General features: G+C 44.7%; 1 protein-coding gene across 2 annotated transcripts in view; it reads left to right on the forward strand.

Annotated features, from left to right (window-relative positions):
* Nucleotides 1-23,181, forward strand: part of Sec24d (SEC24 homolog D, COPII coat complex component) — a 108,018-nt gene extending 84,837 nt beyond the window's left edge. Inside the window, exons 14-23 of one of the 2 annotated variants that reach the window (XM_006233272.5) lie at nt 2,146-2,262; nt 2,889-3,059; nt 5,786-5,882; nt 6,002-6,147; nt 7,339-7,477; nt 8,118-8,236; nt 12,078-12,257; nt 13,093-13,284; nt 15,654-15,743; nt 22,363-23,171. In XM_006233272.5, coding sequence (XP_006233334.1) covers nt 2,146-2,262; nt 2,889-3,059; nt 5,786-5,882; nt 6,002-6,147; nt 7,339-7,477; nt 8,118-8,236; nt 12,078-12,257; nt 13,093-13,284; nt 15,654-15,743; nt 22,363-22,503 — 1,392 coding nt within the window. In that variant the 3' untranslated portion in view covers nt 22,504-23,171. Of the gene's footprint in view, nt 1-2,145; nt 2,263-2,888; nt 3,060-5,785; nt 5,883-6,001; nt 6,148-7,338; nt 7,478-8,117; nt 8,237-12,077; nt 12,258-13,092; nt 13,285-15,653; nt 15,744-22,362 lie in introns of both variants that reach the window. The other variant, NM_001309453.1, reaches the window with a different exon arrangement.
* The last annotated feature ends 1,269 nt before the right edge of the window (nt 23,182-24,450 follow it).

Raw genomic sequence — 24,450 nt, forward strand, 5'->3', positions numbered from 1 at the left:
GCTTTATTTTGTTATGTGGGTGTTGGGAATCAGGTCCTTACATTTGAATGGTAAGCACTTTATCTTTAGAGCCATCTTCATAGCCCCAAGCACTGTATAATTTTACAGCGCTGAATTTTTTTAATGGCCCTGAGCAGGACCCTGAGTAGGACAATCAAGTGTGTTTATTATAATTAACTGAGCCATTAAAGTCTTCCAACTCTTGTTTTCTGTTACTGTGTCTACTGCATCACGTATGGTATGAATGAAGCATAGAAAAGCTAACACAGTGGCTAAGATTCTAACCCTAGCCTGTAGGAACTGGACCTGTGGTCCTAACATCTACAGTTCAAATGACAAGGTTTCTGTGACTGGACACCATCTACATGGGTACAAGGAACTTAGTGAATTCTTTAGGGGAGTCAGATGGCTCAGACAAGAAATACTTGACTTTATATTTTTGAGAGCTGTGTGTGACTGTGAGAAATATTTTTAGTTTGATCTGATTAACACAGGAAGTCTCCATCTGAGGAGATTTTCCAGTTCCTTTTTACAGTAAAAGACTAGATACTGCCTGGAAAGCAGAAACAGAAGGGGAGGGTCATTTACATTTGAGGAGACCGATGATGGTGACAGTTCAGATACAAATACCGGCTGTTGCTTTCATGACGAAGTTAGTGCTGCGGAACGTTTTAAACCTAAAAAGCAACAGGCAGTTTGCAGATGCTTTCCTGGTGTATACTCCTCACTGCAGATAGTTCCGGATGGGCCGGATTTCCCGGTATCCCCTCTTTCCTCTCCCTCCTTAGTTTCTTTCCCTTCCCCGATATCTATTCTGCTAGATGTCATATGCACATGAGTGTATATAAAACACAGGAGGCAAACGTGAGAGGAAATGTGTCGTCTTTCTGAGTCCGCCATATTTAACTCATTATGGTAATCTCCACTTGCATCCCTTGGCCAGCAGTGATCTCCATCTGCTTTGTGGCTGAGTAAGATTGAATATAATATGCACTCATGTCCTTTGTCACTATTGGTGAACACAATATGCACTCATGTCCTTTGTCGCTATTGGTGAACACAATATGCACTCATGTCCTTTGTCGCTATTGGTGAACACAATATGCACTCATGTCCTTTGTCGCTATTGATGACACCTAGAGCCATCCTATTACTTGACGACTATGAAGGAAGAATACTGTAGTAAGAAGGGTTATTTTCAGGTATCACTGTGCTGTGCGGCCTTAGGGGACTTTGTCTATATACCCACAAGTACATATCTTTGTTATCAGGCGAGACAGTGTCACATTTAAGAAAAGAAACTAACCCTTGGTGTTCTAACCCAAGAGTGAGCCAGATTGCATTTGAAGAATCCTGGCCTCATCAGGCGTTTGAACAAACGCCATTCTCTGTGCTGACCAGCACACACAGCAGCCATGGTAGCACGGAACAGAGGAGCTTAGGTCTTGATCAGTCTTCTATAGGAGTCTCACAAGAGAGGAAATTGCTTTTCTGGCCCCACTGACCAGAACAGCACACAGAGACAGAGTCCCATGGTATTGGTCTATGTTCGTGTGTTGTTCTCTTTAACCCCTTTTGTTGATTTCAGTGCCTCTCTGCTTTCCGTGAATGGCCGTAGGTGAGGCCGCCACATCTCACCCACACATATATTGCCCAAGTCAGTGGCATGCATGGGTCACCACGGAGAAACGGAGCACATGTTATGTCAGGGAGTCCATCCTCTGATTGGTTACACCGTTTTCATCAAAGGTCACTTAATTCTGAACAGGCTGAGTACACAGTCTGTACGCAGGTTGACTACATGGCGATCACTGACCTCCAAGCACATTATTAGCTTGGTTACGTGTTGGGGAGAAGTCCAGTTTGTAAAGGTGGTCTACAAGCAGTGTTTCTCGGAAGACTCATCCTGCATGGTGGTTCTTCTTCCGTTCCCGGAGGAGGCTCCACTTTCGTCTCCACACTGACCTGGCTGGCGTGCATTCCTTCTAGCAACATACAAGAGGCCCCTTTGTCCTCTTCCTCAACAGCATTTTGTTCCTTTGCTTCCTTTGTTACCCTTCTGAGTGGAGCGAGGTGTGATTTCCATCTGTGTATGACTCCCTTAGAACGAGATCTTAATCCACAGCGTTTTGTGTGGTTCTGCAGGCAGCAGAGTGCCCTGGGAAGCTCTTCATCTTCCATTCGTCCCTGCCTACTGCCGAAGCACCGGGAAAGCTCAAGAACAGAGACGACAAAAAGCTGGTTAACACAGACAAGGAGAAGGTAGGTACTTGGGACCCGTTGGTCTCTGAGGTGTCGCTGAAGCAATGTTACAAGGGGTCCCCGTCTTCATGAGTATTTTCAACTGTAGACCACTGAAGGATTTCATGTTGCTGATATCTGACATGTCTATACATGATCACGTCTTCCATGAGTGATCTGTGAGGCTGTTGGAGAAATGGAGGTGGGGGTTGCATGAAGAAAAGTGCAGGGGGAACACAAATGCCTGGTGACCTCACTCACCAGAGGATGAGACGCTAGTCACAAAGCAAAGGCGTCCAATGCCGAAAAGAAGCCTTTGCTCAAACCCGAGACACTATGGCAGCCATGAGCAGTCTCCAATGGAAGATGCTTCTGACTGAATACACACACCTCAGTCACACAGCGCCATCCAATCCACGGAGCTGCATTCCGGACGGTAGACTGAGGAGGGCAGGGACAGCTCCAGTAAGGGTATTGGAGTATCAACCTGAAGGCAACCAACTGTTTTATTTCATTAGCCCAGTCTACCTAACTGGAGGGGGGGAAATCCCACATTTTTCCTATTTAGAATTTTTAATTAAAAATTTTAATAGAAACTTAAATTTTAATAATTTTTTCCTCTTATTTTCTTTTATCCTTTTCTTTAGATACTTTTCCAGCCCCAAACAGCTGTCTACGAATCTCTGGCCAAGGACTGTGTAGCCAACAGCTGCTCGGTGACTCTGTTCCTCTTTCCCAGTCAGTTTGTGGATGTGGCTTCCTTGGGTCTGGTTCCTCTGCTCACGGGAGGATCCCTTTACAAATACAATGTTTTTCAGGTAAGCGGCAAGCTGTCTGTTCTTCTTAACTCCTTCCTGTTTGAGTTTTGAGTCTGTCTCTGTCTTTCTGTGCTGTCTCTCACCCACCCCGTTGTGTGTGTGTGTGTGTGTGTGTGTGTGTGTGAGAGAGAGAGAGAGAGAGAGAGAGAGAGAGAGAGAGAGAGAGAGAGAGAGAGATGTGGGGTTCTAGTGTATGTAGGTATGCTGTGTCGCCTCTGGTGGGCAGGGTAGGATTTTCAGGAGTCAGTTCTCTCCTACATCAAGTTGGAGTAGAATCTTCCTTATTCCCACTACTCAGGCACTATGCACTGCCCTAGGCTGGCTAGCTTTCTGGTGGTTTCTCCTGTCTGGGCCTCCTGCCTTACCCTGGGAGTTTTGGGAAGAGTTAATTGTTGTGTATGTCTGTCTTATGTGTTTACCTGGCTCAGGACCAAACTCAAGTCCTAAAGCTCGCACAGCAAGTGTTTTCCAGGGCTCAGGCATCTCCCCAGCCCAGTTTACGTTTGATGCTTAGATTGTGGGTTAAGAAAGTTGTGTCCCATTGTGGACAGTTAGCAAAAGTAAATTCAAGCAATGGAAAACCATGTGTGTTTGATTGCCTTCCCACCGGTTTTAGCCACACACACTGAGCTCATCCTACCCGAGTCGTGCGCTTTGCTGCAGGGAAAGTATACTTGGTAGAGACACCTAAGATGATATTTGAAAATGTAACTGCATGTTTGTTTTAATTTGATGAAATCTGAGGCAGGTTCAGCTCATTACACCCTCTCCTCTTCCACTGGACTAACGCTGCGCCTCCTCCGAGTTGACTGAGGCACACAGGACAGTTTAGGATAGGCGCAGCCACGCTTCTCCTGCGGACAGTTGCGTCTTGGAGTGTCACTGTATTTAGACACAGAGAATGGACACTGTCTCCTCCTGAGGAGGGGCCCGTCCACAGGGCAGCTGATCACAGAGGGGTGTTTTCCTAGCAGATGACAAATGCTCACCCCATTTTTGCTTACGAGTGATAAAGCAGCAGCCAGTTGCATATTTGTTTTGGAAGTTAACTAAGATTGACGTAAGACCAAAGATTGAGAATGAAATACATTTTTTAAAGAAGCTTTAAGAACCCTTTGAAGACTTCTGGACAAACGTATGTCTGCAGATATACTTGAATATGAGATCTTAGTAGTGATAAAAGTCAGACAATCATCTGGTCAGAATTCTGGGTTTCCGAGGCATAGTGTAATCGTCTCAGTTCTTTCTCCAGTGAGTAGATCAGAACCCTCCATCTTCTTAATAAAGTCCTGGCTGGGGTATCACTGGGGTCCCACATGGAAGCCGTCGTCCCTGAAGTGACTTAGTTACACAGCGATCCAGGGCAGTGTTGGCAGGAGGCGCTGACGTCACCGCCGTTGATCTCACTCCCTCATGGGTTTCAGTGTGCTGGTTCTGTGTAGTTTTTGTCAAAAGCCCTTCACTTGCGCATCAATATACTGAAGTTTATTATTGATTTCATCTGCTATTAAAAAAGAAATGCTGTCGTAATCCAATGGGAGAGGCCCTTGCAATAAGGAATGGAGCATTTCGTAATCAGTGTCAGTGCTAGTTTGGGCTTGATCCCCTCAGCTTTTATGTGCATCGTTGTAGACTGAATCATATCTTAGCATTTACTTCTTAACTTTAAAAGTAAAAATTTTAATAGTGTCTTCCATTAGATAATATTGCCGTGTGTAAATGACAGCCAAGAACACAGTCACAGTCAGGCATCTGGTGTGTACCTGAAGTATCTTTTATGAGTACTGTCTGTGGTGCCTCTGTTTCCTTTCATTTTCTCTGTTTTGGGGGTTGGGAACGAGAGTCTGTGTGTGCCTGCGTGAGTGTGTGCACCTCTCTGTGCCTGTCAAGCAGAAATGGTGAGAATCTAATAAAGGTTCACCTGACAAGGTCAGAGATACAGCATTGGCTGCTGCTTGTCATCGAAGTTGTGTTCTCGGTGAGTCTCCACTCAGTAGCACACGCTCCAGTGCTCCATTAGCATTGCTTAGGTGTGGGCTGTGAGCAGCTTTCAGAGATATATGCTTTAAAGAGGAGTCAAGATGGCTCAGTGGTTAAGAGCACTGACTGCTCTTCCAGAGATCCCAAGTTCAATTCCCAGCAACACATGGTGGCTCACAACCTCTGTAATAAGATCGGATGCCCTCTTCTGGTGTGTCTGAAGACAGCTACAGTGTACTTATACGTAATAAATAAGTAAATCCTTAAGAAAAAAAAGAGGAGTCAAGAAGTCCCAGGGAAGTGTTTATTCTCCAGACTCTGTATGAACTCTGACTGAACTGAGTATGGTTAAATAAAAGACGCCCACTAACAATCTCCGCACCTACACCACCACCCTTACGGTGTCTTTCTCCAGCTTCAGTGAAAATGTTAATCCATGCATTGTTTCCTATGTCTAACACTAGACCCTTAAGTGACTCCCTTATGTTATTGCTTTATTTGCAAAGTAAGTAACTGTTCTTCTCATCCAAAGGTTTTGAGGATGAAAAAATAGGTAAGGGTGGTATTTTACTAAAACTTAAGAGTCACTGCCAAAGATTATGTACTTTCATAAGATCATGTGTATACATAAGATGTTCATGTAAGTGTGCAAAATCAAAATATAAAATGTGATATAAAATTAAAGTAATATTATTTGAAGTCTTTTACTGCCCCCTGGTGGCCACTGATCATACTTTACCTTGTAGGTACACGTGGATAGTCAAAGGTTTTTGAACGACCTCCGGAATGATATTGAGAAGAAAATAGGCTTCGATGCTATCATGAGGGTTCGGACCAGCACAGGTAATCCTCGCGCACACCATTTCACGTCTCTTTGGCATGGCACTGTCTGTTGAAGTAACAGCACAACAAAGAATATCCAGATTTCCAGATGTGAATTTTCCTTTCTCCCCGTGCCTTAGGTTTCAGGGCCACCGATTTCTTCGGTGGGATATTCATGAACAACACCACAGATGTGGAAATGGCAGCCATCGACTGTGATAAGGCGGTGACCGTGGAGTTCAAGCACGATGACAAGCTCAGTGAAGATGTCGGGGCTCTGATCCAGGTGACCAAGCCACCAAGTGTGCTCCTCCCTTCATAGCAAAGCTCCACTCTTTCTCCAAAGCATGAGTCCTTAGAGCTCTCTAGTGTGGTTTACCCGTCGGTGGGTGTGTGTATGCACGGCAGTCATTGGCCTGGCCGTTGGTGTGAAGACACGCATCAGCAAACTGGTTTCCGTGAAGTGCCTGTGTCCAGGGTTCCTGTAGTCGTGTGGCCCTCCGCTCGTTAGTTCATTTTAGCTAACTCGCCCTTTTAAAGGTGCTACGTCCATGCTCTTCCCTGAGGAGGAGCACACCAGTTGGTCCTCAGCGCCAGATGGCCAGCCCAGAAAACACACACAAGTAACATTATACGTTATACAGTGTTCTAGTGAGGAATGCATGTGTGCATACACACACATGCCATAACGATTAGCGAAATGAGATGCCATGGATTTCAATGAGGGAGTGGGGGGTGTTTGGGGGATATGGAGAGAGGAAAGGGAAGGGAGAAATGTTGGGATTATATTAATCTCAAAATAGAAAAAGAAAGGTCCTACCTCCGAAGGAAGTTTTATTCTAAGGTGCATGGCTGCGGGGGTTAGGACTTCAGCACACAGGGGTCACAATTTAGCCTCTGGGATTCTGAGCATTATATCATAAGCAAGTGGAATAGGACCGGCTTTGAGTATATATCAAAGAAATAAAATAAAAATATATTTAAAGATCATAGTTATCAAGCATCAGCTTATACTTAAGGCGTAGAGAGGTCGACATGGGATGAGGAAGGGTTTTAATGCTTGGTTTGGAATCACAGGTGCCTGGGTAGCGGCTGTGTTCCAGCAGACCTGAGTGCACCATCAAAACCAGCTATGCCTTTTCCTGGGAAGTGAGGTTGGGCAGAGCCGTGAATGCATGCCAACTTTGCCTCTGGACCTAGATCCTTGGTAGTAAAATCTGTAAAATGCAAGTCAGTGTGAAATGTGAACAGATATTTACACAGGACTAGCTCAATAGCTTAAACCATGGACAGGTTACAGTGAATGAATTAGTTATTCTTCCCCCAGGGATTAGTCAGTCTTTAAAAATAATGGGAAAACCCTGGAAATTTTAAGAAAGCATTCATCTGTACATACGATTTTATACATGCCAATGGGATTAAATTAGCTTGGCTGGACCCGGTCAGTAACAGCCATGCCTCCATGTTGTTTCTGCAGTGTGCCCTGCTCTACACGACCATCGGTGGTCAGCGAAGACTCCGGATTCACAATGTCGCCTTAAACTGCAGCACCCAGCTAGCAGATCTGTACAAGAGCTGTGAAACAGATGCCCTGATCAACTTCTTTGCCAAGTCAGGTAGTGTCTTGCTAATCTCAGAGCTCAGTGATCAGTCGAGACTCACTCACTGGGTAACTAGTCAGAAGCTGGAAAATACTCCAAGAACCAGTGAAGTCGGAGGTTGGAGAATGGCCAGCTCCTCTGGCCATAATGAGGGAGACCAGACTCTGGGGCCAGGCACACAGATTGGGCCTAAGTTTTCTTGCTAGTAAGGAGTCTGAGGTGAAATATAAGTGTGCAAGTGTGCCCTCTAGCATTGCTGCGTTACACTAGTGTTGATTATCTGGGTCCTGATGACTAAGAAGCAGGATAGGTGATCTTCTTGTCTGCCCTTCTGCAATTCTGTACTTAAGGTAAGGAAGAGAGCATTCCAGCCCGCAGAAGTCAGGAGTGAGGGAGACAACAAACTGGCCTGTCTTTTCTGTGTATGCAGTTCTATTTCTAGTAGTCTCAAGATAAATATGGGTCCATGCCACCCTTTGCTATAATTAGACCATTGTCCCTCTCGGCCTATATCATACTATCCTCAAAAGAGGAGCAGCAGACAGCGTTCTCCTTGTTTGGTAGTCTGAAGACAACAGCGACTTGTTCTTTGTTTTTCTTCAGAGATCAGTTTCTAAAGCGTTCATGTCTTTTCTGTGCGGTTTTGTGCTTCTAGCTTTTAAAGCCGTTTTGAACCAGCCTTTGAAGACCATCCGGGAAATTCTAGTTAATCAGACTGCCCATATGTTGGCGTGTTACCGGAAGCACTGTGCGAGCCCTTCTGCAGCAAGCCAGGTGAGGTCCCTGCTGTCCTGAGCAGCCAGCTCAGTAGAGCAAGTGCATGCAGCTGCTGTTCCAAGATGCTCTCAAGTACAGCATGCAGTCAAGGGGACTGAGGATGCAGCTGGGTGGGGGCGGGGGATGGCGACTGTGGACTTACGTACATCAGAAGCCTACATCAAAAAAGAAACTTGGGTTTTACAGAGTGTCTGAACCAAAAATGTGACAGCCACAAATGCACTGTTTATAAACAGAGGAATGCCATAATATGCTAGGATTCCCTTTTGTATACAGACCTAGATATTTTGTTGTAAAATGTGCGTGCTTAAGTATATTTTAGGCATATAAATGAGGTTGCCATGAACTGATGGCAGTAGTAAGAGTGGCTCTTTCAAAAGCAAATATAATAGCATAAATGATGGAATGATTTTCATTTAAAAGTTACATAGTAAACCTGGCTGTCCTGCCACTCTCTGTGTAGACGAGGCACTCCTTGAACGTGTGGCAATTCTCCTGCCTCAGCTTACACATTATTAACAGAATCACTTTGAAACACTTGTCTCTGGCCATCGTCTAAGTAATTTGAACATGTAGGTAAGCCTCCAGCCATTTGCTTAGCCTATGTCCTCTAATCCCATTCTCCCGTGACAGTAAAGTTAGATGTGCATGGTTGTATCCTGACTATCTAACTAATTTTGCTTAAAAAAGAACTCTGAGAGCAACTAGCGGACACTTTTTTCTAATCTAGTCTTTGTTAATGTGGTTACTCCACCTTCGAGGATGCTGTTAGCAGCAAGAGAATGCAGACACATTCTACATCTGACTTTCCCAGCTGAAGAAAGCAAGCAAGGCAAATGTTTGTTAGCCGCACTTACGGGGAAGTCCCCCCGGGCTACCCGAAGTGATTCGTCACCCATTCTTTTAACTTCTGTGTTGACAGTTAGGTAACCAAGTGCTGAATCTATATGGCTGGTCATTTCTCTTGACCAATCAGGATCTTCTCACGTTGGTAAACTCACGTTTCAATACTATTGCATAACTCAGGCACAGTGGCATACTCCTGGGGTAGGAACAGGATCAGGGGTCCAGGTTATTGGGGCCTACCTCAGCTCTGTGAGACTCTGTCTCAAAAAAAAAAAAAACAAAAGAGGAAGGAAGGGAAGAAGGAAGAAAAGGCAGGCAGGCAGGCAGGCAGGCAGACATAGTTAGCAAGTGTGCTTGTTGGAGTTACGTGATCCTGTCAGGTGCTTATGGACTCCGTCTGGATGGAGTGCAGTCAGGCACACTTTGCACCCATCTGTACTACTGGTCTTGGATTTCTGGATGATAACTCTTCTCCCTCTGGAGTATCTCCCCTTTCAGCAGGAGCAGTTAACATAGAGCAGGTACAGCTAGTGTCTTCTCTGTAAGTTATTTGATAATATTAAAATGGTTTGCCTTTAAAGACCTCAACTGGAAAAAAAAAAAAAACAATCTTGCTTATTTAAGGGGGAAAGTAAAACTTACCATCTCATTCTGGTTTGAAAGCTAGAAGACGTGTGTCCACACCAGAGCATTGGTGTTTATGGCTTGAACATAGAGCAAACCATTGTGACACTTGTTTTACTCAGGGTCAGTCAGTAGAGAGGATTCCTGCTCTTGGAAAATGAGATTTTTTTTTTTTCCTTTTCCATTTGGGTCTCTCATTGCACCCTTCCACCACCAACAAAGCTAGGGCACTAACATCCAGTCACCTCCACACCCACCTCCAGATACTGGTACACTGAGGAGGACCAAGCCTTCAATGCATCTTTAGAACACCTTCCATATCCAGACCCCAACACCACACCAGATCATCAACACACATACTTTGGTTGTGTAACAGACACAAGTGGACTGCCCAAGGCACGAGAAGCCACTTGGATATGAAATTTAAGGAGGCACCACTCTGACTCATGCTCAGCCATGAGAAGAGTCAAAAGAATGTTCCAGTAGATGTTCTGGTTTATATGAGTGAGTAGGTTAGTTACCTTCATAAAATCTAAGAAGCCACTTGCATTATTTGGGAGTAAACTCCCTCTCAAAAGGCAAACGGCCTGAAGACATGGCTTAGAGGTTAAGAGCACTTGGTAACTCTTGTAGGGGAACAAGTTTGGCGCCCAGCAGCAACCATCTGTGACTCCAGGCCCAGGGGATCCAGCGCCCTCTCCTGACCTCTGAGAATACTAGGATTCATGAACTGCACAGACATACACTGGAGCAAAACATTTGCACACCTGAAATTAAGTAAATGTTTTATTTAAAATGCCCACGAAGTTCCCTTAAAAAAAAGAAAGACTTTTTTTTTCCTTTTTAAATTTATTTATGTATTATGTATACATCATACAGCTTTCTGCCTGCATGTATACAACTACAGGCCAGAAGAGGGCACCAGACCTGATTATAGGTGGTTGTGAGCCACCATGTGGTTGCTGGGAATTGAACTCAGGACCTCTGGAAGAGCAGTCGGTGCTCTTAACCTCTGAGCCATCTCTCCAGCCCCAAAAAGAAAGACTTTAACTACAGGATTGCCAATGTTTTTGTTTGTGACCACTTTGTCCTTAGAAAATGCAAGACATTTTCCAAACTCCGGCAAACCAGGGTTCCGTGAATTTTTGCTCACCCCTAACCAGTACCTTTCTCTCCAGGGTAATTTCATTATGGAGGAGCCAGGGAAGCTGAGGGGAGATTTTATAGGAATCTGTGACATATTTTCCTTCTAACCCCAAATATATTAGTAAGACTTTCTTCTTGCTTTTTTCCACTCTTTAACGACTTTCCTTCTATTAGCTTTTCCCCCCTATTTCTCGTTTTTTCCCTTGGCCCCCATAACCCAGCCTCCTCTAATCAGCCTCTTTAGAGCTGTCCTCATAAATGCCAAGCTCACTCCTCTGTGGCATTTAAAACAGTGAGTATATAAACAACCTTAATATTCCTGGTTAACTTGAGGCAGTGAGGAAAGTTCCAACACATTGAGAGGGTATGTGTGCACTTCTACTGGTGAAGCCAGGAGGATTTATTCTTCATACCATGTTATAAATTGCTTAGAAATAGCACTGGGGCTGCTGGCTCTGAAACTTGACCATGCTCAGTTCCTGCATCTTCTGTTTACTGACTGGGGTGCCTTGAAATGAGATCAGATGTTGAGGTGAAGCATTCTGGAATGGGCTTGCCTGAATCAGCTAAACACTTGGTCCTTTTCACTCCTTACTCAGCAGACCATGAGAAGAGACTTCTGATATGAAGGTGTATGGGGTGTAAGATCCTGTCAGAGTCCTGAGGGGATATGTGCACGAGCACACATACACACACACACACACACACACACACACACACTCACACACACACACACATACACACACACACATACACACACTCACACACACTCACACACACACTCACACACACATACACACACACATACACACACTCACATACACACACTCACACACACTCACACACACTCACACACACATACACACACATACACACACTCACATACACACACACATACACACACTCACACACACTCACACACACTCACACACACTCACACACACTCACACACATACACACACTCACACACACTCACACACACATATACACACACACAAACTCACACACACACTCACACACACACATACACACACATACTCACACACACTCACACACACACTCACACACACATACACACACTCACACACAAACTCACACACACACATACACATACACTCACACATACACACACACATACACAAACTCACACACACACACACACACGTACAAAGAGAAAACTAAAAAGAAGAGAGGATCATGAAGCAAATGTCTTCTCTTTCAGCTTATACTGCCAGATTCCATGAAAGTTCTGCCCGTGTACATGAACAGTCTGTTGAAAAACTGTGTGCTGCTCAGCAGACCCGAGATCTCCCCTGACGAGCGGGCGTACCAACGGCAGCTGGTGATGACCATGGGCGTGGCTGACTCCCAGCTCTTCTTCTATCCACTGCTCCTGCCAATAGTAAGCGTGGTCCCCGGAGATGTTTGGGAGGGAAGCACGTGCTGGGCGCTGTTCCTAAGAAATTCAGCGTCAGAAACGTGTAGCCTGGGCCGATAGCAGAAGCTCTCGAGCACGGTCATGTGCTCCGCATGGCTGGGAAGGATGTAAGGAGTCCTGTTTCATTGGCTTCTTCAGATTGCTTTCCTCTCCGCGCTAGCCTCAAGTTGGTAATAATCATCAAGCAGGCCCCTTTAGAAGTCTATGAACAAGTTGGTGCCAGAAAACTTCAATCGAATTCCACATCTTAGAAGATCACTTCTACATATGCTTGGGGAATCCCAGCCCTGCTCTCCTCAGGCCGCTCCAGGGCATCACTGGCTCAGGCTTAACCTTTTCTACCCCTTTCTGAGTTCTGTCCTCCTATATCGTGACAGCCATGCAGGTCTCTTTGCTAGTCATCACTCTGTTCAGGTCAGGACCTGTGCATACCTGTTTCTGTGTGTCTGGAATGTTCTTCCTATTTCCCCAGCCTCAGCTCCTCACCTTTTCTCACATCCTCAGGTAGCTTGACTCAAAATTACCTTTGCCAGCAGCCTTCCTAGCCCCACCCACACACCAACACTTACCCTAGTTACCATTCACTTCCCACACAGCTCTTAAGGTACCTACTGGTATTCCTGTGTTATTTTATGTACCAAGTCTTTCTTCCTCAAAAAGACCATTAGCTGCACAAGGCAGAAATTCTTGTAGGTTTTAATTAACTATGTACCTAAAGGAGGGAAGGGGGGAAGAGAAAGGAAATGAGAGGAGAGAGGAAGAGAGAACGAGTTCTTAAGCCTCTTGACTGCCCGAACAGCACACGTTGGATGTGAAGAGCGCAGCACTGCCGCCGGCTGTCCGCTGCTCCGAGTCCCGACTCTCCGAAGAAGGAATATTCCTGCTGGCTGATGGTCTGAACATGTTCTTGTGGTTCGGAGTGGGGAGCCCAGCGGAGCTGATTCAGGGAATATTCAATGTGCCATCGTTTGCACATATCAACACAGATATGGCAAGTGCTTTTCACTTTTTCGTGATAAACCACAGATATAAATTCTTAAATTTTATGAGCAGTTTTATGATACAAAGAAGAAAAACAGTGTGTGTTTGTATAGCTCAATATGAGAATTCTATCTCGATGAATAAAGATTAGAAAGTGTAAAATAATTTATTTACTGAGGTGTTAACCCAAACATGGCTTTGCTGGAAATTAATAATATAGCGGGTTGGAGAGATGGCTTGGTAGTGAAGAATGTCTGCTATCCTTGCAGAGGACTGGACACACACACACACACACACACACACACACACACACACGCTCTATATCTCTCTCATACACACACACACACTCGCACACACACACACACACGCTCTCTATCTCTCTCATACACACACACACTCGCACACACACACACGCTCTATCTCTCTCATACACACACTTTCATACACACTCACACTTTCATACACACACTCGCACACACACACACACGCTCTCTATCTCTCTCATACACACACACACACTCGCACACACACACACACGCTCTCTATCTCATACACACACACACGCTCTATCTCTCTCATACACACACACACGCTCTATCTCATACACACACACACACTCGCACACACACACTCTCTATCTCTCTCTCACACACACACTTTCATACACACTCACTCACACTTTCATACACACACACACTCACTCGCACACACGCACACACACACGCTCTCTATCTATCTCATACACACACACACACTCTATCTCTCTCATACACACACACGCTCTATCTCTCTCACACACACACACTTTCATACACACTCACTCACACTTTCATACACACACGCTCTATCTCTCTCACACACACACACATACTCGCACACACACACACACACACGCTATCTCTCTCATACACACACACACACACACTATCTCTCTCATACATACACACACACGCGCGCTCTATCTCTCTCACACACACACACTTTCATACACACTCACTCACACTTTCATACACACACTCGCACACACGCACACCCTATATTCACCAGTGGTTGTTCTCTTCACGCACCTTAGCCCACCATTCTGCTTCACTTTCCGGACACGTCAGTGAGGTAGCTGCTGCAGCCGTCTGTTCCCGATGGACTGGTGAGGCCGGAGGCAGGTTCTCGTGGGTGGCGAGGTCAGAGGTAGAGCCTGCATTTAGTTTTCAACCCTGGTTTCTTCATCCTTGCTGATGAGCTGCCTGTTTGAGAACATTCAGAATCCTTTCACGGGTATTTTGCTACATACTAAGATTAATGAGGCACGAAATAAAAACCAGAGAGAACAGATTGTGCCCTCAAACCCACTCTAAACCCTAAGCCTTCTCTTCTGTTAGTCATGACAAAAGAAGTTGTGTGTTGATGAAGAAGTGAATACACAAATCTGTTTTCAACTCCTCACTAACAGCAGAGCTCACGAACATTGGCACAGACTTCCTTGCAAGCCTCATTGCACACGAGGCGGTGGGTCTCTCGGCCACGGGCAAGCACCCTGGGCTGGGCTTATACTAACACACCGCCTCACTAGTCTCAGAAAGTGAAACACAGCCGACCTAATAGGCTTACTGTACGTTTACACTCACTCGGCACTCTGGGATACGTGTGAGACTTGGGTCAGATGCTTAAGAGTATTTCTTGAATAAAATGTTAACCGTGATGCCATAAGAGATACACAAGGGGTGAGTGTGAGCATTAGTGATAAACATTCGGCCCTCCTCAGAATTATGAACTATATCGGCTGTAATTTTTCTGTGACACTTTACTGGACGGCGTGCTTCCTCGATTCCTGGTGGCCAACTCACAGGCAGTGTTGACGGCATCTTGGTATCGTCTCACTGAGAAGGCAGCATTAGCGTCCTACCCCTGCCTTACCTGAAGACCTCCAAATGCAGCTGTGCTGTTTTACAAGCTAAACAGATGTCATCAGATGACAAAGGCAGAATCTCCTCGAAGAAGGAGCCCTCATGCTCACTTCAATGTTGGAATGCTGTAGGATTTGGTAAAGAAGGGAAAGACACATTCTTTCCTCTCCCAATATGGCCTCGAAAGAGCCTAATCACCTTCCTGAGAGGGTCTAAAGATACCCTCTTCCTAGAACACACTGCAGCCATGACCTGTATTTCTGAAAGATAACTGGTTCACTGGAAATGTATGCTAATAAAATGAGTTGTTGATAGTTTAGCTGTCCACATTCTCAGTTTTCACGTAGATTAACTGAGCCAAGAAATAGTCTATGCGGCTCATGAGGGGTACATCTGACATTCTGGTGCTCTCTCTCGTGTTGCTGCTTCTCTTCTAAGTGTCTGACGTTGTACTGAAATCTGGTGCTCTTCCATTTAGACATCGCTGCCTGAGGTGGGAAGTCCGCACTCTCAACAACTCAGGATGATTATGAATAATATCCAGCAGAAGAAGCCATACTCAATGAAGGTAAAATGAAATTCCCCCTCTTCCTTCAAGCGTTATTTCTCCAGAAACCTTTTAAATGCATGTTCATAGTTATGTCTCATGATCTTTGATAGAAAACGTCCATCTGAATATGTCTAATCCTTCTTAAGCCCAAGCGTAAAAACCAACAGCTATGACCAGGCGTTTTCTTACTAGATCCCAACTTAGTGATCTGATGACCTTCCTTCCTTGTAGTGCAGAACAACCGCTGCCATCATCACCCAAGAAGAACTTTCCTTCGGGTGCCTTATGATATGTAATCATAGAAATACCTTTCAGAACATTTCCACAGTGTTTCATTTTCTGTCTGAGTTTGTAATTATGGTTACCCTAAGCCATTGTTTTATTTTGTTTGAATAATGTTCTGAATCCAAAGTGAGACTTGGTTGCAAAGTCCAAGCTCCTTGTACCCATCTCCTTCAGAAGCTATGTGCTGGGTCTCCTGGATTTGGAGCTTTCAGATGGGTACAGTCTGTGTATAGGATACTTTAGCTGCATGCCTGCAAATGACCCAGGCTACCGTGAGGCCAGTTTTCTCTCGGAATGCAAACCGGATGCTAATCTCAATCAATCTTCACCATAGAAGTAACTCCTGCAGACAGATATCAGCTCTAGGTAGGGCCAAGGTAATAGAAATATAACAGTTTCACAGTCTCTAGGCATCTGGGTGGGGCTGGAGAGATGGTTCAGTGGTTAAGAGCATTGACTGCTCTTCTAGAGGTCCTGAGTTCAAATCCCAGCAACCACATGGTGGCTCACAACCATCTGTAATGAGATCTGATGCCCTCTTCTGATGTGTCTGAAGACAGCTACAGTTGACATTAGAGAACTGTTTGTATCCAGTATGGGCTCAGTGCAAAGGCAGGGTCTGGGGTTGAAGAGCAGCTCAAGTCCTCCACACAGTCCTCTCCAGCATTGGCAGATGAGTGGAATGAACCTTAAACTCTCAAGAAGCACAGATTGACAGCCTTGCATCGATAATTCACAGTGATGGTGACCTCCTTCATCGCAGCGGTGGTGGCTGCACCCCTACTCATGTCCATGGGCTAGGAAGAGTTGAGTCGGCCATGAAGGTTATCCTGTGCCTATGGCCACTCCTGCCAAGGAAAACGAGGCTTTTCTCTCCTCTGCTTTTCCTCTCTTACTCTAATAACCCTTGAGTTAAGGTCATTTCAACATTGGTTGTAAAATAAATAGCTAGGGGTAAACTTTACTTCTGATGTGTGACTGGAACAGAGGCAGCTGGAGGAGTTATCAGATTTACTACGGGGAAATGCTTTGACTGTTACTTTTAGATTTCTCTGACTTTCTGTCTTAGTCAGGGTTCCTATTCCTGTACAAACATCATGACCAAGAAGCAAGTTGGGGAGGAAAGGGTTTATTCAGCTTACACTTCCACATTGCTGTTCATCACCAAAGGAAGTCAGGACTGAACTCAAGCAGGTCAGGAAGCAGGAGCTGATGCAGAGGTCATGGAGGGATGTTCCTTGCTGGCTTGCTTCCCCTGGCTTGCTCAGTGTGCTCTTATAGAACCCAGAACCACCAGCCCAGGGACAGCACCACCCACAATGGGCTGCGTCCTCCCGCCTTGACCACTAGTTGAGAAAACGCCTTACAGCTGGGTCTCATGGAGGCATTTCCACAACTGAGGCTCCTTTTCTGTGATAACTCCACCTTGTGTCAACTTGACACACAAAACTAGCCAGTACAATTGACCCCTTGTCAACTTGATACACAAACGCATCACTATTAAGCCTCAACCCTACTTTCTTATTCATCCCCAAGATCTAAATAACTTCGAGTCACACTGTCTTTACATATTAAAGGTTCAATCCATTTAAAACATCCAATATCTTTTAAAATTCAGTGTTTTTAAATTCAAAGTCTCTTAACTGTGGACTCCACTAAAATACTTCCTACTTCAAGAGGGAAAAATTATCAGGGCACAGTCATAATCAAAAGAGAAATCAAACTAACTGTCCAATGTCTGGGATCCACTCACGATCTTTTCGGGCTCCTCCAAGGGCTTGGGTCACTTCTCCAGCTCTGCCCTTTGTCGCACCCACTTTGTCTTCTAGGCTCCAGATGCCTGTTCTCCGCTGCTGCTGCTGCTCTTGTTGGTCATCTCATGGTACTGGCATCTCCAAAACGCTGCCGTCTTCCACTGCAACTAGGCTTCACCAATAGCCCCTTACAGGCTCTCTTCATGGTGTCAGGCCTCAACTCCTTTGCATGACCCCTTCAGTCCGGGGCCATCAATTGCACCTTCACCAATGGCCTTCCATGGCCTCTCACAGTGCCCAGCCTCAGCTGCTCTTCATGACCCCTTCATGCCTTCAAACCAAGTACCACCTGGGTGACTCTTACACATTGCCAAGTCCAGCCACAGCATGAGGTACAACCTTGGCATCTCTGGACCACAGCCTCTCTGTGCTCTCAAAACACTTGCCAGAAGATTTCATATTAATGATGCTGGTCTCTTCTTAATCACCGCTAATTTCTTAGCTCCAGCTGACCAGCATCAATTGTCCCAGTAACTCAAAGGTCTGCTTTGGTAGTTCTGGTATCTTGTTAATCACAGCCAGTTCTTCAGCCCCAGCTAACCAAAACCACAGACTCTTCACAAACAAAACAACATGGCCCTGACAAGAGTCTTTAACCTTCCCTCTGAAACTTTATAAGCCAGGCCTCCATCTTCTGCACTGTTCTCAACATTATCTTCCAAGCTTCTACAGAAGCTTTTAACATCCCAATAGCTCTTCTAGCTCAAGTTCCAAAGTCCTTCCACAGCCCTCCCCAAACATGGTCAGGTCACAGGAATACCCCACTGTGCCGGTACCAATTTGTGTTAGTCAGGGTTTCTGTTCCTGCACAAGCATCATGACCAAGAAGCAAGTTGGGGAGGAAAGGGTTTATTCAGCTTACACTTCCACATTGCTGTTCATCACCAAAGGAAGTCAGGACTGAACTCAAGCAGGTCAGGAAGCAGGAGCTGATGCAGAGGCCGTGGAGGGATGTTTCTTACTGGCTTGTCCCCTGGCTTGCTCAGCTTGCTCTCTTAAAAGTAGCCAGTGCACTTTGCCAGCGCGATATCTCCATAAACAGACGGAAGCATATGAAACCTACAGAGGTCACAGCCGAAAGGAATGGCAGTGTACCCGTTCCACTTGATCCTTTCATTTCCATGCCCCTCCCCATTTTACAGATTGGTGAAAATGGGCTCGAAGGAGCCAGCTAATTTAGTCAGCATCCCACAGCTGCCTCATGGCAGACACAAGGCCAGGGCCACAGCAGGGACCCAGCAGTTCCAGTTCTAGAGTCCCAGCTGTGACTATTTCTATCACAATGTGTTCCCAGAAAATGCTTCCCTTTAATTCTCCGCCCTCCTGGCTCTGTGTCCCTGTGTTTAGTTATGCCCCTTCCTAATACCTGCCCCCACTTCTTCCCCACTTGCACCTCGTCACAACCAATAACTCTTCTTTCATAAGGCAGCTGCTTCTCTGGGATTCCCTTTTCTTTCATTCTGGAGCAACTAGATCACTTTATCTACCAGGCTTCCAGAGAAAGCCTGCGCTAACTTCTGTCTCTTTTGCTGAATAGATTTAATTTAGTAAACATGCCTCACTTAGGACACCAAAATGTGGTTGATTGGAATGCAGTGAGGAAAAAAATTAAGCACTTAGTGTCACTTAATGAGCCAAGATATCAATTCTTCCAAGTCTTCCATTCTCTCCAGTCTGCCTGCCGTGAGTCTGACTCCGCCTGCCCGAAGGCGATCTTGGGACTCTGTCTGTCCCTGACTCTGTGTATGTACCTGTCTAATAAAGACCTTTCCTCTTTCTCTATTGACAGCACAGAAAGTGTCACATGGGGAAGGAATGAGGGCATCTTCAATAGAGTTTTACGAGCATTTAAGTCTTGACTCCATATTCATATGTTGCGTTCAACATTCACGATGGCTATCGTGAAAGCCTGTTTGAGATCCTCAGCAAATTACTTTATAAAATAAAACACACATGTATTACTTGTAGATGAGGGACATGAAAAGTACAGCTCGGTATCACCTTAATTTGTAAAAGTTGGTTACATGGGACACCCAAGGCAAAGGTGGCCATTAACACTGTTCTCTTAACAGCAATTTGAACAACAGGTTGATTGCACACCAGAATAGCAGTCTTAAGTGATCTCAAGGTGCATTACTACCTGGCTGGGAGGTTCAGCAAAAGTTCTATTCTCTTAGAATATAAGAGATGTTTTCATAATAATACAATAATGCAATGACTCACCATCCCCACCCCCATCCCTACTTCCATAGAAACTACCAAAAGACAATTTGGCAGCCATAGTCGACTGGGAGAGAAGAACTTCATTTCTCTAAGCCATGCATGGGCACATTCTATCCCTGTAGACAGACAAAATAATCCCTCAGCCTAGTCACTCCAGTTGTTATTGTACTCATGGGGAGAGTAGACCTCACCTAAGGAATTGCCTCTGTGGGACTGGCCTATGGGCATGTGTATAGGGCATTCTTGTGATTGCTAATTGATTTAGGAAGTCCAGTCCACTGTTAGGCAGTGCCATCTCTGGGCAGGTAGCCTGAGTTATATAAGAAAGGTAGCCGAGCAAGCCAGTAAGCCACTTTCCCCCATGGTCTCTGCTTTAGTTCCTGCCCCTGGGCTCCTGCCTTGGCTTCCTTCCATAATGCACTCTAACCTATAGACTATAATAAACCCTTTTCTTCCCAAGTGGGTTTTGGGCAGCATTTTATCACAGCAACAGAGTAGCAAACTAAAACATCCCTGAAAGGAAATCTCTCCAAAGGTGCTTTAAGATTGCAACCTGAAGCTGTCTGTTTCAGTTGAACATGTAAGAACTTGTCATGTAAGAAAGGCCGCTCTGGCCATTGTACATCCTGAAAAAAACATGGGATTTCCAAGGAAACGGGGATCCTGTTCATTGGCTAACATCAGGCCTGCAGAAGGCAAGGATCACTGGACACAGGTCTAGAATGCTTCTCAGGGTATACAATTTTCCTCTTGTCTGGGTGAACAGGGTGCAGGCTATCTGTGGACCACGGGAACAACATCTGGGCAATGTCAATGTTACACAGTATCTACAAAATGTACACATATTTATTAGATTTCTGTAAGCCATGCATGTTTGGCACATGTAGGTTTTTATTGGCATTAGACAAATAATGAAAATAATTGCTAACATTTGTGACAGGAATTACTTTGTGGGCATCTAAGGCATTGTACACGGTTTAATCCATTTAATCATTACAACAGTGCTAGGAGATAAATCACACTCTCTTCAGAGTGAGGAACTCTAGGCATGCAGAGGATAAGTAACTAACCCAAGATTTCACGGCCCATGGCTTCAAAAGTGCATCAAATTTAGATATCTCCTCCCAGAATCCAGCATCTCACACATGGCAGTGTTATTCCTGAAATATAGCCCCAGTCTTCTCTGGAAATTCTTTTGCACAAGTTCTTGACTTAGTCATTTTCCAGTTTCTCTCTCTCTCTCTCTCTCTCTCTCTCTCTATATATATATATATATATATATATATATATATATATATATATATATATTTGTTATCAACCTGAAGTTGAAGCTTTGTGACCCATGGCCTCCTGGTCATGCCGCACATCTCTCCTACTATACAATGTGGGAGCTGACTGTAGGCCTCTTGTGTGGGCACTCCTTCTGGTCTCACCAATGAAGGAAGTGGCAGGGGCCTGGCTCCTCTTCCTTATATAGGTGTTAGCATTTCCACAGGGACTCAGTATAAAGTATATGGAGAGTTTCTACATTTTCATGTTACAGTTTACAGATTCACTGTTCCCTGCATTTACAGCACATGCCAGTGAGAGCTTTAAGCACACAGCAGTGTGCGGGGCTGTGGCTGCACAGAGGGCAGTGCACTCTGTTGCCGTGAGCAGCGGTGGTTCTGTTTTAGTCTCTTCCTCATATTCACTCTGTTTTGTGTCTATCCCTATTCATATCCTGGCCACCATCCACCTAGACTTGAGGCCACTCCGTGTTGGTTCCCATGTCTTGCGAAGGGCCCAAACTCATTATTATGGTAATTGTGTCTAATCCCTTACCACCCTTTTAAATGTCTGTAATAAGTTACATGCTAGCTGTCTCTATCTCTGCCATACAGCACACTGTACCAGCCTGGAATGTTCTCTGACCTACCCTGTCCTTAGACTTAGGCGTGAAGCTTTTTTCCCCATAGCATTCTTATGATAAATTTCACATTAATTTTCCACTTAAAATTGTCTTTGAGGTTTACATTTTAGTGTCTCTCTCCTCTATCAAATGACAGGCACTGAGCTGGAGAGATGGCACACACTGCTCTTTCAGAGGACTGAATTCTGTTCCTAGCACCACTCTGGCTTCAGAGATCTACACACACACACACACACACACACACACACACACACACACACACCCCTTTTAAAAGCCCACAGAAACAGGCATGCGCACATCATCCAGGCCTCACACTCCTACCGTGTTTGGTGGGACTGAAGCAAAAGAGATTGCTGGACCTGGTCCATGGTGTGTTTCTAACCAGCTGCTGTCGGTTTCCTAGCTCATCATAGTGAAGCAGCGAGAGCAGCGGGAGATGGTTTTCCGACAGTTCCTGGTGGAAGACAAAGGGCTCTACGGAGGATCATCTTATGTGGATTTCCTCTGCTGTGTGCACAAGGAGATCTGTCAGCTGCTTAACTGAGTACTCCGCTCTCCCACTGAGGCTGCATCCCTGAGGAGACAGTCTCCGACTTGGTGCCTAATTTTCTGATGATAGTAGGCTAGTTTTAATTTCTCGATTACTTTCAGGATAGCTTGCCTGGACAGCACCCAGACCGTCAGCTTTGGTGCTCAGTGGTAGCCCGTGGAGGGGTAGTGTACTGTAAAGGGAACACTATTTGCTGTCCAACTTCTAATTTCTAAAGCTGACACAATTTGCATTTCATAAATACATAGTTTACAGAACCATTTGCAGCCTCAATTTTCTTTGTGCTTGATATATAAATTATTTTTCAAACTGTATAGATTCATGGTAAAATTATCTTGGTTCCTCTCTCTTTTACAATGAGAGGAAAAGATTTCATTTTTATCTTACACCTAATGTTTTTAAAACCCCGTGACTACATTAAACAGATTTTTTTTTTCAACTTAAGATCTGCAACAGCAGACTTTTAAAAAAGCCTGAAATCTGTCTGGTAGAACAATTTGTGTTCTCCTTTTTTCATAATTATATATTGTCTGTTTAAAATATTTTCCAGTTGTTTTGTCTATAAAATGGTATCTATATTCTTAATGGTTCTTTGTACAATTTTGATGGTTTCTACCTGTATATAATGGATCTTAACCAATATCAATAAATTACTTCATGTACTCTGGCTTACTTACTGTATTTTGTGTCTTTGGAAAACTTAAACAGAAATAAGGATAGCATTAAGAGTACATGGCAAAAACTCCCACCATATGGCTGAGAACGAATCTGGATTAAAAAAAAAAAAGGTTATCTTTGTAAAGGGTTTAGTGGTATCAGACCATCAGAAACACCCCTTGAGAAAGGTATTTACAAGCTCTTGAGTACACACCTTCAGCTGAGTGCTTGTGCCTGGAGGACTCTGCTCTTGGCTTCTTGTGTTGTTTGCTTCAGTTGCACATAGTAATAAATAATTGGTTCTCTTAAAAATTGTTGAATATGTCCTTGTAAGAAAAATAGAAACTGATTACATGGAACCACTATTAATGTGTGTGTGTGTGTGTGTGTGTGTATGTGTGTGTATATATATATATATGAGAATGGTTTTGAAATGCCAACTCTTCCATGTGTCTTCCTCAACTTGATCACAGACATGATAATTGCTGCAGTATGGTGGAGTATATAACAGCTCCCCAGAACTTCAGGCTTATGGCCATTTCTACGCTTGTTCCTAGCGGCAGACTTCCTCTTGTTAGCTTCCTTTACATTTGAAGATGCCTTGCATCTCAGTACTTCATCTGTGAGCACAGCATGTGTAGCTTGGTGGATGCCAGGAAACTGAGACTAGCAGATTCCCATGCTGACCTAGTGAAATGCACCTGAGCTGGCCAACTAGTGGGATGTTGGTATCCAAAAAAGAAATGTAACAGAGGCAGGTGAGGAAATGTAAGGGAGTTTGCCATTCAGAGAAGTGGGATGAAAGCAAATGTGGCCTCGGCAGGAGAAGCAAAGGGATGGAGGAACCATGCTGCAGCCCAGCAGGGTGACTAGGCACAGGACCTGGAGCCAACATGTGCTTCTACCACAGCTGTGACACTGGGGTAAGTTAGAGTGGTTTCTGTAGGTCAGTTCCCTGCTCCTTTACCATCCCCTATCATCCTCTCTCTGACATTCTACTGTCCCTGTATTCCTAATGCAGACTACCTTTCCCATTTAGGCTAGCATTAACTAAATAGAGAATTAGTTAAACCACTATTTTTTTTTATTTTTTAATTTTTTTTAGTAATTTAGAAAAAGAGCAAACCAAGTTGGCTCTGCTAAGACCTCTGGAAGATGATAAGTGAAAACTACTTGGTCCCTTGTCACAGATGATGTTCTCTCAAGATAGAAAAATCACCAGTGGGGTATATAAGAGATCTTAAAAAGGTTATTAAGAATATTCTGAGGGGTTGGAGAGATGGC

The sequence above is a fragment of the Rattus norvegicus genome, chromosome 2 (genome assembly GCF_036323735.1).
Source record: "Rattus norvegicus strain BN/NHsdMcwi chromosome 2, GRCr8, whole genome shotgun sequence".
Classification (NCBI taxonomy): domain Eukaryota; kingdom Metazoa; phylum Chordata; class Mammalia; order Rodentia; family Muridae; genus Rattus; species Rattus norvegicus.